The sequence below is a fragment of the Salvia miltiorrhiza genome, chromosome 3 (genome assembly GCF_028751815.1).
Source record: "Salvia miltiorrhiza cultivar Shanhuang (shh) chromosome 3, IMPLAD_Smil_shh, whole genome shotgun sequence".
In the NCBI taxonomy this organism is placed as follows: Eukaryota; Viridiplantae; Streptophyta; class Magnoliopsida; order Lamiales; family Lamiaceae; genus Salvia; species Salvia miltiorrhiza.
Genome location: NC_080389.1, coordinates 37230992 through 37244280, shown reverse-complemented (window position 1 = coordinate 37244280; position 13289 = coordinate 37230992). Strand labels below are relative to the sequence as shown.

At 39.0% G+C, this 13289-nt stretch overlaps 1 protein-coding gene across 1 annotated transcript; it reads right to left on the bottom strand.

Moving 5' to 3' along the window:
- Nucleotides 1–516: 516 nt before the first annotated feature.
- On the bottom strand, nt 517–5498 carry LOC131018740 (uncharacterized). Its single transcript, XM_057947447.1, has 6 exons — nt 5107–5498; nt 4436–4488; nt 2176–2600; nt 1851–2106; nt 1409–1682; nt 517–1294 (listed from the first exon to the last, which is right to left on the bottom strand). Exons 1-6 carry the CDS (start codon nt 5496–5498, stop codon nt 517–519), a joined length of 2178 nt encoding a protein of 725 aa, XP_057803430.1.
- Nucleotides 5499–13289: the final 7791 nt, after the last annotated feature.

The window sequence follows — 13289 nt, the reverse complement described above, 5'->3', positions numbered from 1 at the left end:
TTTTAAAAGATGTAAATAAAATATTTAAAAAAATAATTTAAAAATTAGTTTGAAAATTTTGGGTTGTTTCGATCAATAGATCGACGAAAAATGTTACCGTAGGTCCACATCTAAATTGAATAAATTGCTTGGGCCCATATTTGTGGGCCTCACGCTTCGAGTGGTATAAAATAAAAATGGGCCCATTTACATTTCCAATAAAATTCACACATTTGCACTTTAATAGTCAACTTTCGTTTTGAGGTTGTTTTTGACCTCTTTCTATGTGACAATCAGTTAAGAACTTAAGACTAGGATTAGTTGAAAAAGGCAATAGTTAATCTTATTTTATTTGATGTGACCTAATTTGATATTCTAAATTTTATTTGTCGAGCAGTGAACCGAATTGAGTAGAATATATTCTAGTCTTAAATTTAATTGAATCTTATTGGAGAAAATATTTTTAAAATGGTGAACTTCATATGTAGCTTTTTTTTTTTAGGGTAAGCAGATAATAAGATTAAAGACCAACAGAGTTTAAACATGGGGGAGGCTCTCAACCGAGACTTTAGCAACTCTATTACATAAAGCAAATTTGGCTAACTTATCCGCTATAGCATTTCCTTCACGCGGCGTCCAACTGAAAGCATGGGTTCGAAAAGTTTGAGCAGCTGTGTGTATGACTTTCAACGTTTTACCTAGGTACGAAAAATCATGCTCATGCTTCCTCAGCGACCAGAAAAGGGACTGGCAATCTGTCTCTAAAATCACATCTTCACATCTCCGTTCTTGACACAAGACAATCCCCTCCGAAATCGCAATAGCTTCCGCCTCAACTGGAAGAAAAATCCCATGTATGAAGCCATACCTGCATCCAATAATCGCACCAGCAAAGTCTTTAAGCAACACCCCAGACCCCAGACCAGAATTCGGATCAAGAGCCGCGTCGCACCAAACTTTCACTTGGTTTGGATGACAGCAAGCAAGGCTGGTTGGGGGCAGCTGAGGAGAGGAATCGCTGATACTCTTAGTCCATACAACGCGTTTAGCAAGCAGGAGACAATCGACATGCGAAATATCTTTTCCTTGAAACAGCAACATATTACGAGAGAACCAAATAGTCCAGGCAATGTTAGCAAAAGTATTATGGATTTCTTTGTGAGGGAGATTGCGGATAACCTGAAGCCAATCAGAAAAGCTTCGTCTCTCATCCGGTAAAATGGTAGGAAGTTGCAAAGGTGAAACTGCCCAGAGGAAGCTAGCCCATTTGCATTCCATAATCACATGCTCTGTAGTTTCCTCTGCTTCACCACATCTGCGACATAAAGGGTCCACATCAGTAGAGCGTCCACGCAAACCCTAAGAGGTCGGCAACGCACCCGAGAGGCATTTCCAAAGAAAGAGCTTCACTTTAGGAATAACATCTAACCTCCAAATCCATCTCCAAAGATCAACATTATTAGATGAGGACGAAGCTTCATTCCTTCGGATGATTGAATCAGCCAAACGATAGCCAGACTTTACAGAATAACCATTACCTTTCGCATCTGGCCAGAAAATCCTATCTTGAGAGGTTGAATTCGAAACAAGGGACGTAGTAACCTTCCACATCTCTGAAAGAGGCAAAAGCTCAGCCAAGCGATCCGGATCCCACACATAAGCCTCTTCCAACAGCAGCGAGCTAGCTAAAACCCGTTCCGAACCTTGTGGCACATGAGCAGTATGATAATTTCCTTTACCATCAGGGAGCCAAGCGTCGGTGCCAACCCGAATTCTATTTCCATCCCCCAACCGCCAAGCAACTCCCGCGTCCAATAGTTATTTGCCAACCATTAAGCTAGTCCAAGCATATGAAGGAGTATGGGTTTTACCAGCAAGCAAAATATCAGACCTCGGAAAATACCGAGCTTTCAGAGAACGGGCCAAAAGTGAATCTTCATTCTGGGTAAGGCGCCAAACCTGCTTGGCAAGCAAAGCTTGGTTAAACCTCCTAATATCCCGGAAACCAAGGCCACCATCATCTTTAGACATGCAAAGAGCTCTCCAACTTTTCCAATGAATTCTTTTTTCGTCATTTTTCTGTCCCCAAAAGAAACTAGCCGCCACACTATTAAGTCGCTGGCAAATCTGATCCGGGATAACAAAACAACTCATAATGTAAGTTGGGATAGATTAAATAACTGCTTTTATGAGAACCATTTTCCCAACCCCTGACAGAAACCGACGCTTCCAATCTTTTGACTTTTTTCTCTTACGATCCACAAGCATCTGAAAAATTTCTATTTTTGATCTTCCAACTATGCTAGGAATCCCCAGGTAGGTCCCCAGTTGGCCTTGACATTGGACACCCATCTGCCTGGCTAACAAAAGCTTTGTTTCCACCGTGATACCTCCACTAAAGAAAATAGATGATTTCTCTAAATTTACCAACTGCCCAGAATCCGACTCATATTGCCTGAGAATATCACGAATCTCACCAATTTCAGTGGAGTTTGCCCTCCCAAAAATGATACAATCATCGGCAAAGAGAAGATGGCTAATATGGGGTGCAGTACGGCAAATGCGAGCACCATGAATTAACTGGCGTGTTACAGCCTGCCGAAGAAGGCCGGAAAGAGCTTCTGCGCAAAAGAGAAACAAGAAAGGCGATAAAGGATCACATTTATCCTACATCATAAGAATATAAATTTTCTAGCCGTTTTATTGTAATTTTTCAAATATATACCTAATGGCACTCACATATCTTTTGACTTATTCAAAATCTCATTATCTATTTATTATATCAAAACACAGTTTGGGCAAAATTGTAATTAAAGAATCAATCAAAAGTATTTACAAAACTCAACAAATCATATATCCCATATATTTTCTCTCTCCTCTCTCCTCTCTTTCATCATATGCATTCTCTCTCTCTCTCTCATATTCTCTTTTTTATATTTTGATGATTTTTTTAAAAAATCAAATTTTATTTATAAAAAATATTCTATATATATCTTAAATTAAAGATGAGTGCAAGATCTTTGATTTGGTATCAAATAATTATTCAACTCTTTTATTAGTATTCTAATAATATAATTTATTTAATTTCCTACTTATCAATTGAAGCTTTTCTAATAAGATGACATAGGTAATGAGCTAACTTAGAAAAAAATAATTTTATCCATGATTAGCTTATGTTTTAAAAATATATATTGTGATGTGAAAACTCTTTTTTATTTATTTATTCTTTTTATTTAATTTGAATGATGTGTTTATTCTATAATTTTAAGGAAGAAAATAAAGTTTTCCATCAAATAGATGGAAAATTAAAAATGATACTTTTCAAAATTATAAAATAAAATTAAGGATCTTTACTGAGTAATTGATGTAGATTATTTTATTTTTTAAGAAAAAATAATTTACATTTACTTATATTCTAACTATATTTAGTATTTATTTTTTTATTTATTTGATACATCATTTAATTTATTTATTTTTGATAAATTAACATGATTAAATAAAGAAATTTAAAGGCCGCGCCACAGGGGCTCGAACCCAAGACCTTCGATTTTAGACATTAACCCCTAATTGCTTAACCGATACACACACTACATCGTTTAATTTTGATGCAAAACTATGTTCGTCGTGTATCGCACGGGCAAATGTACCAATTTATTAAATAAAAAGCAAAAAAATGCCTCTTTCACCTTTTGATTTGAAATCGGTAGTTTCAAAAGAATTGTAACTTTAAATTATAAGGTGGTCAAAATAAAAATCTTCCATCAATATCAAATAATTCTTTTTTGTCTGTCTCTGTAGTAGCCCGCTCTTTTATTTATGATTAAGACCAGTAAATCGATAATTATTATTGCATCTTTCAGTAATTGAAAAGTCCAATAATTATTTATATTTAGAATTCAACTAGGATTATAAATTATATGTATTCTTTGCCTATTATTATTTTAGTTATGCTTGTTAGCTTCGCGTGAGAGAATCGGGATATAAATTATTGAGCCAGTTAATAATTTATATTTTCAAATCTATAACTGACTTAGCAAAGTCAACTTAAAGTTGTTATTTTATATGCGATAGAGATTTTATTTCTATTAGTTACTTGAAAGTCGTGATTTGGTTCAGACTAATGAGAACGAGTTAAATTAGTTATTTAATTCGTAGAGATGTTATATCGAAGCATAGTTATTCAGCAAAACCTAGAATCGATTTTATAGATATGCAATGATACAAAAAAATTAGATTTGCAGATATAGCTTTACACAATGACTTAAGAGAATTATTTACATCACCACTATTCCCTACTTACAATCAAAACCTATCACTATCACAAAACACTACAGCTACATACCTACAAGCATGCGGGAGAGAAAAATGAGAGAAGCTGTCAATCAGCCGCAACTCTACCTATTCTCTCTCAAGGCTTTCACATGGCATAGATGACTAGATACTCATGTATAACTACCAAATTCACGCCTGTAACAATTCAGCTGCAAACTTCCTTCTTGAATTTTCAACCTGCATTCAGAATGAAAGCAATCCACAGTTTATTTCAGTTCCTATCCTCTGGATTCAACAACAGCAGCAGCCAACCATGCACCAAACATTCGCAAAGCATTCAAGGTATTCATTGAGCTCCATATACTACTTTCCCATCATACATACTCTACACTTAAGCATGATAAACAAACTACTATGGCTAGTTTTACCCACTGCATAATCGAATTATAGAAATGCTAGAACTCAATAGAAACATGAACTGGGTTTACAACAAACTTTGAGTTTCGTTCACAATAGAGTATTAAGAATGAACTTAGCTTTCATTAAGGAGGGGAGGTTGCCCTGTTTCGCCGAACCGAGGAGCATCGGCGGAGGCAGAGCTATGCTGCTTGTCGGGCGAGATCAGGGGAGAACCCGGCGACGACGACGGTGAGGCTCTCGCCGAATCACAGAGCGGCGACGCCTTGTGGAAAGAGAAGCTAGGGCTCAATTCTTTTGAGTTGTGTATCCTGAAATTGCGTCTGCCTCACCATCGCCCGGAAGAGCAACGACAGCGGTTCGCGGTGCCTTCACCCAGCACCGACAGCTACGGAGGGAGCCGACCTCGCCGGACCTCAGAATGGCGACAGAAGCAACCTCGCTCGCTGGTTTTCCGGTGACGGCGGTGGAGGCGATTTCTGATCCAGGAAATTAGGGCTCACCTCCTTTCTACCTCGCATCTGTGAAGTGGGAGGAGGGACGCCAGTTTTCAGGCAAAGCCGAAGAGCGGCGTCGACTCCGCCGGAATTTCTGAAGCGCGATCGAGCCCAGGCAGTGGCGGCGATGTCGCTTGAGCCGAAGGAACCTAGGGCTCGGTTGGGTTGCTTCGTCGAGACTGAGGAAGGTGAATCGGATGAGAGGGGCGGCGCCCTCAACCGAACATGAAGCTTAGAACGACGGCCACTCGCCGGTTCCTCAGCAGCGGCGGCGGCGGGTTCAGGCAGAGGAGGAAATAAAATTTGGGGCTTCCCTTTTTGGGTTTCCTTCATAGATTTGAAAGGCGCTGTGAGAAGAGAGAACGTGGAAGGAGAAGGGTGGCCGACGTGAAAGAAGGGCGCCGGATCGATGGCGGCTGAAACAGCCGGAGACGGCGGCGGCAGGACTCGCGTGGAGAGAGAGACGGAGCCTCCGAAATCGAAAGAGGAGAGGGAGATGGAAGCTCGGTTTCATGAGGAAATCGAAGGCGGACAAGAGAGAGAAGAGCGCCGGGCTCAGGCGCGGCGACGACCGACGCCGGCCGGAGCAGGAGGCGGACGAAGCCGCCCTTACGGAAGGGAGCTGTGAGCGTTTCTGAGAGAGAGAAAGAGAGCGGATGATTGTTAAGGAAGAAAAAGAGTTGGGCCATTTGATTTTTTTCTCTTTGGGCCGAAAAATTGGGCCTTCATTTTAATTATGTGGGCTGCAGATCTAAATTTATAATAGGCTGTATTTAATTAGTTTGGGCTAGAGTTAATTTTTATTTGGACTGCCATTATTATTTTTGGCTTAAAATCAGGCCCAATTTAAGGGTAGTCTAGATTAATCTATTTATTAAATTGAGCTAATTCTAATTATTGATTAATTTAGAATGAGGCTATTAATTAGTAAGTGAGTTAGAATACTCCAAGATGAGCGGATTAATTATTTATCCACCCTCATGAGACGATCCTCAATTAGTTAATTTTATTTATTTAATCCGACAATTAGGATTTATAATAGAATCTCCCAGATTATTATCTCAGAATAATAATTATCGGAATACGAGTCATGCATAGTTAAATTACGCATTCTCATTAATTGAGGATTTCATTCGAGCAAATATCTTACTTTATATCATCGCAATAAAGGTGAAGCGCGAGGGTAAGAATAGCCAGACAAGAAGCTACTTTACCAAAGCAAAAGTTGCTATCAGGTGGGCATTACTTTTACTATACGTATATAGAGATCCCCTGCGTGTCGTAGGCCTCTTATACGAATGAATGCATGAGATGATCTAACTGTTAATTTCAGTTTCATATATATCAAATGAGTTTAAATGTTACATTCAAGCAAGTTATTTCATGGCAAAATCATTGAACTGAAAATTATTTCAACTATTGTCTTGCCATAAATGTTTCAATGTTTGGTATGATATCTATCTGATGTGGCTTTGCCAGTTATTATGCAATCGAATTCGGGTCCTGAGCATTTGATAGCTATCCTGCCAGGGCTAGTGTACACCAGTGACCGTGAGTCATCTAGCGGGTTGGCCGGTCAAGTGTTTGTGAGAGGTGGCCACCTCTCCGGCACACAGTTCCAGATATGATAGATTACAAGAGAACTTAGACTGCAGTCGAACTTTAAGAATCACAAATGAACTTAGTAAGCTTGGGCCTTTTTAGCAAAAAACTCCCTTGCTGTACTGTTTATGATGGCATGACAATTTACAGTTTTGAAGCATGTATTTTTATACTTAGGCATACGTGCCCACTGAGTACTTTTGTACTCAGCCCTGCATATATTTCTAAATGTGCAGGTTGAGTAGTTGCCGATGGTGATGAAGTGACGAACGGGACTCTTTTGTCTTATTATGTATTAATGAACTCTAGGGATACATGTCTTCATACATGTAATCAGAACCTTATTCTGCTGCGTACTCAGAAGTTTTATGTTATTTTGGCTAAGTCGGAGTTATCCGAACTTATTAGTTATTTGAGTCTATACGACTAAACCTCCGTTATATTTTAAATATCCCTTTTATTAAAAATGATGAAATGCGATCCTTCCTTGTTTGATTATCCCCCTTTCTACCCCGCTCCTAATCTCCCTCCATTAGTCACGGTTTCCCCGGCTTAATTATCCTTAATTAGGGCCGGTCGTGACAGAGTGGTATCAGAGCAGTTCATTTGCTCTGAACCCTAGAGTTAGCCCATTTTTCTAGTATGATCACTAGTATATATGAGTCAGTCAACCAAAGCTCATCACTTCATCACATCGTCATGCTCAGCGCAAGAAAGAAGGTGGTAATGATTTTAAAACATTGAGAAGTTCACGTTCTATATGAATGTACTGATGCTTACATTCAAGTTTTATGCTTTATTGATTGATTAGATATCTCAATAAACTTAGATGCGTTAAGAATGCATGATCACTGTTACGAGAAGAACAATAAAAGCTAGAAACTCAGTTATATATCACTATAGCCATGGTGAAGAACTAAGAAAGAGGAAGAGAATCCAATGAAAGTAGTGCAAGCGGAGTGCCACGCACGGATCACTGACGCAGGCATTGTTCTTCATTCAGGTTGTTCACGCAAGACGGAAAACCTAATCAACTACTGCCTTATTCAATGATAGTTTAAGTATGATATTGCTTATAGCGATGAGTGTGACTTATGTAATCAGTTAGCTAATCCCTAATAAGTTGAGACTCACTTCTAGCCTCGATTATCACTAGCTATGGCTTGAGGATAACTTTCATGATTCATCAATGAACTTCAGAGTTAGACTTACGAGGGGTCAAAATGCTTTGTATATGATGTTAATAATTCGATTAAAGCTATCAGCTTATAGTTTCAGATATTCGGAACCATTTAGCTTACAGTACCTATCATATTAGATGAGGACATGACTGAGAATCCCTATTGATTACGATCACCTACTACGAATTGGAAAGACGAGATGTGATATGGGTACTAACAATTACCAACCATTATGATTGATCATAAAAGTTTACTCAAGTGGGTAAGACGAGAGAAGTTCTCGAAGATGGTTCAGAGTTTAATAATAGCTAGAAGCGCCGACAGTGGATTAATGCTGAAACAAATGAATTAAGATTCTAATGAGACCCTAAGGATATACTCAAGATAAGTATACATATCTTAACCTATCGAGGACATCGCCTCAGTTAGAACGTCTTGGATTAGGTATTTAGTCTGGTAGCCGGAATGAGAGCATTGACTAAGGTCATTCCATGACTTAGCATTACATATGGTGACACATACCCTATAAAGGTGCTCAGATGAGCAAAAGCTATTTCCTTATTGAATGTGTGATGATTCAGAAGGTCTTTTGCAATAACACGGAATAGTACTTCAAATTATATGGTTGCATTTCAAGCGCTATGTGAAGAAAACACTAAGTACTAGAAGTACTACACAAAGATCATATAGAGGAAGATTGTTGAGTAAGGTCGAGCCTACCTTATTTCGCCTATAGAAGATGTTTAAGGATTGCATTAAACTAGGAGGCAGACTCCAAGTTTGAGAAGCTCTAGAATATTCTCAAGGACATGTTCAAGATGTTAAGAAGAAAGTGGTGATTTTAGACCAAATATACCTTTTTCAGCCAATGAACAAGAGTTGCCAAGTTCGGAAAAGTATTTCCGAGTGACTGAGAAGTAGTTATGTCGGACCTGGCCAGTCCACATGACCAAAATATCAGTAGTCGTCATATATGGGTCTCTAAACCTATATATTTAAACTTTCATCTGAAAAGCCAAGCGGGTTCAGATTATTAGGTCATTTCGTTTCGACCTTTTAGTCAATTCATTTCTACCCTAAGGCCATTTCTTTTCAATCGTCTGACAAAATTGTTGATTCACTTCACTCTGCGTAATTGCCATTTGTGACTTTAATCATTGTGGTTTGTTAGTTGTTAGTAGATTTCCGGTGACCTAAAGACAAACAAGTATTCACCAGATTAAATCCATCAAACAAGTATGCCTCGACCCAAGGGTCAATCACATGATGCAGCTAGACCATCTCTTATGGATTTGGTAGAACGTTATTATTTTTTTTTAGAAAACAATGATTGTTCTGATGTTTTTGTATGCCCTATGTTGGCTTAGTTATGTTTGACTAGTATTAGTACAAAAAAAAAAAATTGGTTCCATGACCAAATTAGTTGGTGATGGCATTGCTAGACAGCCAGTTCATCATGAGTAGTACTTGGATAGATCAATACATCTAGATCCATATGTTAATGTAGAAGTTCTCATCGAAACAATTTTCTTATGTCTTTTTAGCGACCTTATCGATCTTTTGCGGCAAGTCAATTCCGCCACATTTTACTTATATGCTTGCACGAGAAAGAGTGCGAGCAAGATTTGAGAATCAAGAAACGGTTTACAGAAGTGATGATATGCATATGTATGTATTGATGACTACGTGTCAACTCATCAGTACGCCACCAAAACAAGGGAGTCCGAGAAGAAGAGGAAGAATTCCACGAGATAATGAAAAAGGCCCAGTACCATGGCTAGAACAATATAACGCCACTAACTATACAACAAAAATATAGAATAGAAGAACTATTTCTACGAGGAAACCCACCTGTCTTCGATAGGATAGGAGATCCAACAAAGGCTGAGACTTGGGTACAAGCTAGTGAGCGCATCTTCAATTTCTTGCGCTGCACAGATCTGGAACGTCTTACTTGCGTATCCTCTCAGCTGACTTATGGTGGGAAGCAAGGAGGAAGACAATGACAATTGAGTAGTTAGGAAATTTAACGTGGGAATAGTTTAAGACTGTAATATATGACAAGTATACACCCAAAAGCTATCGCAAAAAGAAAGAAATGGAATTTTACAATCCGAAGCAAGGAAGAACAACAATTACTCCATATGGCATGATGTTCTGCGATACGTCAAGATATGCGCTAGAGCAAGTAGACACATATGAAAAGATGGTTAAAAGAATTCGATGTCGGACTGAGGCACGAGATTAGAATGGCTTGGGCAAGCCATGGTGGATCGTCTTACGTGGAGTCGCTTATCAAAGCGTTATGCATTGAGGCAGCAATGCTGGGAGAGAGACCAGCAACTGCGCCTACGTCTGCACCTCCACAAACTCGGGCTCAAAACTTTTGAGAAAGAAAAAGAGAATGGGATATAGTAACCCTGGCCAAGCTAAGGAAAGGGCCATGGCAGGGGCAGACGTCACAGCAACGTGGCTATGACACCTCAAAACAGATGGGGGATAACAAGTATGGGACTCCACCCTGCCCAAAGTGGAACAAGAACCATGGGAAACTCTCCAGTACTGGTAATGAAGGTTGTTGCATAGTAACTGGAATGAACATTATACAAATCGTTACCCGAATAAGCAACAAAGGGCGGGTCTCAGGCTAAACTCGCCTGTTCAGAATCTGCATTTGAGCAATCCAAGCTTTGCCCAACAATACCAAGAGCAGTAACCACACCAGCGATAGCAACAACAACAATAATAGCACGTGTGTGCTTGAATTTAGAGCTAAGCATAAAAATTATTCAAGTTGGAGTGAACAACTCGTATGTTATGCCGATGAGAGACATATACATAATTTTAGGAATGGAATGGATAGTTGAGAACTATGCCATCATCATTTGCAATGAAAGTCAAATTTCTTTTCGACCATGGGGAAGAAACTGACACGTTTTCATGGGATCAGCATGGGTAGGAGAAAGACGATCATCTCCGCCCCTCAAGCAACAAAGATGATAAGAAAATGGTGTCCACCCTACCTTGTGTAGTTGCACAGAAAACTAAAAACCGAAAAAAAAAGTATAGGAGACGTGACAATCGTACGTGAATTTCCAAATGTTTCCTGGAGATTTCACTGGGGTGCACCCGTTCTTTTTGTAAAAGAATAAAGATGGCACATTGAGAATGTGTATCCTCGGTCCGAGAATACACATCAACTTATAGAGAGTTGAACAAGGTGACACTCAAGGACAGGTATCCTCTAACGAGGATAGACGACTTCTTCAAGCAACTCAGAGTAGTGAGTGTGTCCTCAAAGCTAGATTTAAGGTCTAGGTACCATCAACTATAGATTCGATGAGAAGATGTACCCAAGGTGGTCTTCCGAACCAGATATAGACTCTATGAGTTCGTAGTGGTGTCATTTGGATTGACCAATGCACCAGCCATGTTTGTGGACCTCATGAACCGAGTGTTCCACCCGTACTTAGGCAAGTTGTCTTAGTTTCATAGATGATGTCTTGATCTACTCGAGGAACGAGAAGGACCATGAGAAACACCTGAGGATAGTCTTAAAAATATTGAAAACAAAGCATCTTTATGCTAAGTTCTGCAAGTGCGAATTTTGGCTCAACAAAATCACGTTTTTGGGACATATTATCTCATTAGAAAGGATCAAAGTGCACCCTGAGGAAGTATAAGTTGTACATGAGTGGAGATCGCCTACTAACCCCAAATGAGATCAAAAATTTCTTGGAACTAGCAAGTTGCTATCAGAGATTCATAGAAGGATTTTCCAAAATAGCAAGACCAATGACCCTATTACTCAGGAAGGGAATTAAATTTCTTTGGACAAGAGTATGTGAAAAAAAAAAAAAAAAAAGATTTCAAGAAGCTCAAGGAGAAGTTAACCATAGCTGTTCCAGTAGCTAACAAATAATATGTGATTTATACAGACGTGTCCAAGGAGAGTACTTAGTTGCATGTTAACGCAAGAAGGAAGAGTGGCAACATACGCATCACGATAGCATTAACCATATGAATTGAACTAGCCAACTCATAAACTAGAATTAACTACAGTAAAGACCATAAAAGTTTGAAATACTTTTTCGAGCAAGAAGATCTTAACATGAGACAGTAAAGATGGCTCGAACTAGCGCAGGACCGCGACTGTAGTATTAACTACCACCCAGGCAAAGCTAACAAGGTAGACGACTCCTTGAGTCGTAAGACTCAACTTAAGTTGGGATCTCCCCTTACTTAGGAAGAGGAACCCATGAAAGATTTTAGTAGAATGAATTTAGAAGTGATTCAACCACTAGAATCTGTAGAATGGATTATTGCCACGATGGTAATAACACCCAACTTTATAGGAAAGCTGATAATGCGAAAAAAAAAGAAAAGAGAATGAGACCTTGGAGAAAATACGTTTAGCAATAAGATCAGGAGACGTATCATGAGACGTGGATAATGCGTTAATGTTGATCAAAGATTGTGTGTGTTCACACGATGAACAATTCAGAGATGAGATAATGAGCGAAGCTCATTCCACGTTATATACTGCCCACCAAGGAAGCACAAAAAGTACTAGGACTAGGAAGGAAAATTTTAGTGAATAGATATAAAGAAAGATATAGCTTCATTTGTTGAGAGATGCCTAACATGTTAACGAGTGAAGGCTTAACACCAAAGACCATATGATAAGTTACACCCATTGGAATTTCCAGATTGGAAGTGGGAGCACATTACAATGGATTTCGTGGCTAGTTTACAAAGTCGAAAGGAGGGAACACCGCCATTTGCGTAATAGTGTAGTGACTCACGAAATGCGCTTATTGTATAACAATACCAATTAGATACTAATCGAACAAGCTAGCCTAGTTGTATACCCGAGAAATTGTGCGTTACACGGTGTGCCCGTGACAATCACTTATGGATGTTTAAGAGAAAAATTCAGGCTATCGGAGATTCGAAGTTTACATCCAGGTTTTGGATGAACTTGTAGAAGGAATCAGGCACGAGGTCAAATTTTAGTGTTGTCTTCCACTTACAAACGGATGGACAGTTTGAGAGAACGATTCAAACTCTCGAAGAAATGTTAAGAGTAATAGTACTAGACAGAGGTTGAAGTGAGGAATCAGTGTTGTCATTGATTTAGTTTGCATATGATAATAATTATCAGGCAACCATCGATATGACGCCTTATGAGGCAGTATATGAAAGAAAATGCAGATCGTTACTTTACTGGGCAAAGTAGGTGAAGGAGAATCTTAGGACCAAAAATGCTCAGCGAGATGATCGAGATAGTTCGATTGTCAGAGAAAGAATAAAAGAGGCGATAGACAAAATTTTTACTTTG

Excerpts from the sequence above, each read along its gene's own strand:
- LOC131018740 (XM_057947447.1), bottom strand. The coding sequence starts at position 5,498 with ATGAAGGAAACCCAAAAAGGGAAGCCCCAAATTTTATTTCCTCCTCTG. Across the intron at positions 1,683-1,850 it reads GTCTGATATTTTGCTTGCTG|GTTCGGAACGGGTTTTAGCT; the intron begins GTAAAACCCATA and ends ATGTGCCACAAG. Across the intron at positions 1,295-1,408 it reads CTTTGGAGATGGATTTGGAG|ATGTGGTGAAGCAGAGGAAA; the intron begins GTTAGATGTTAT and ends TTTATGTCGCAG.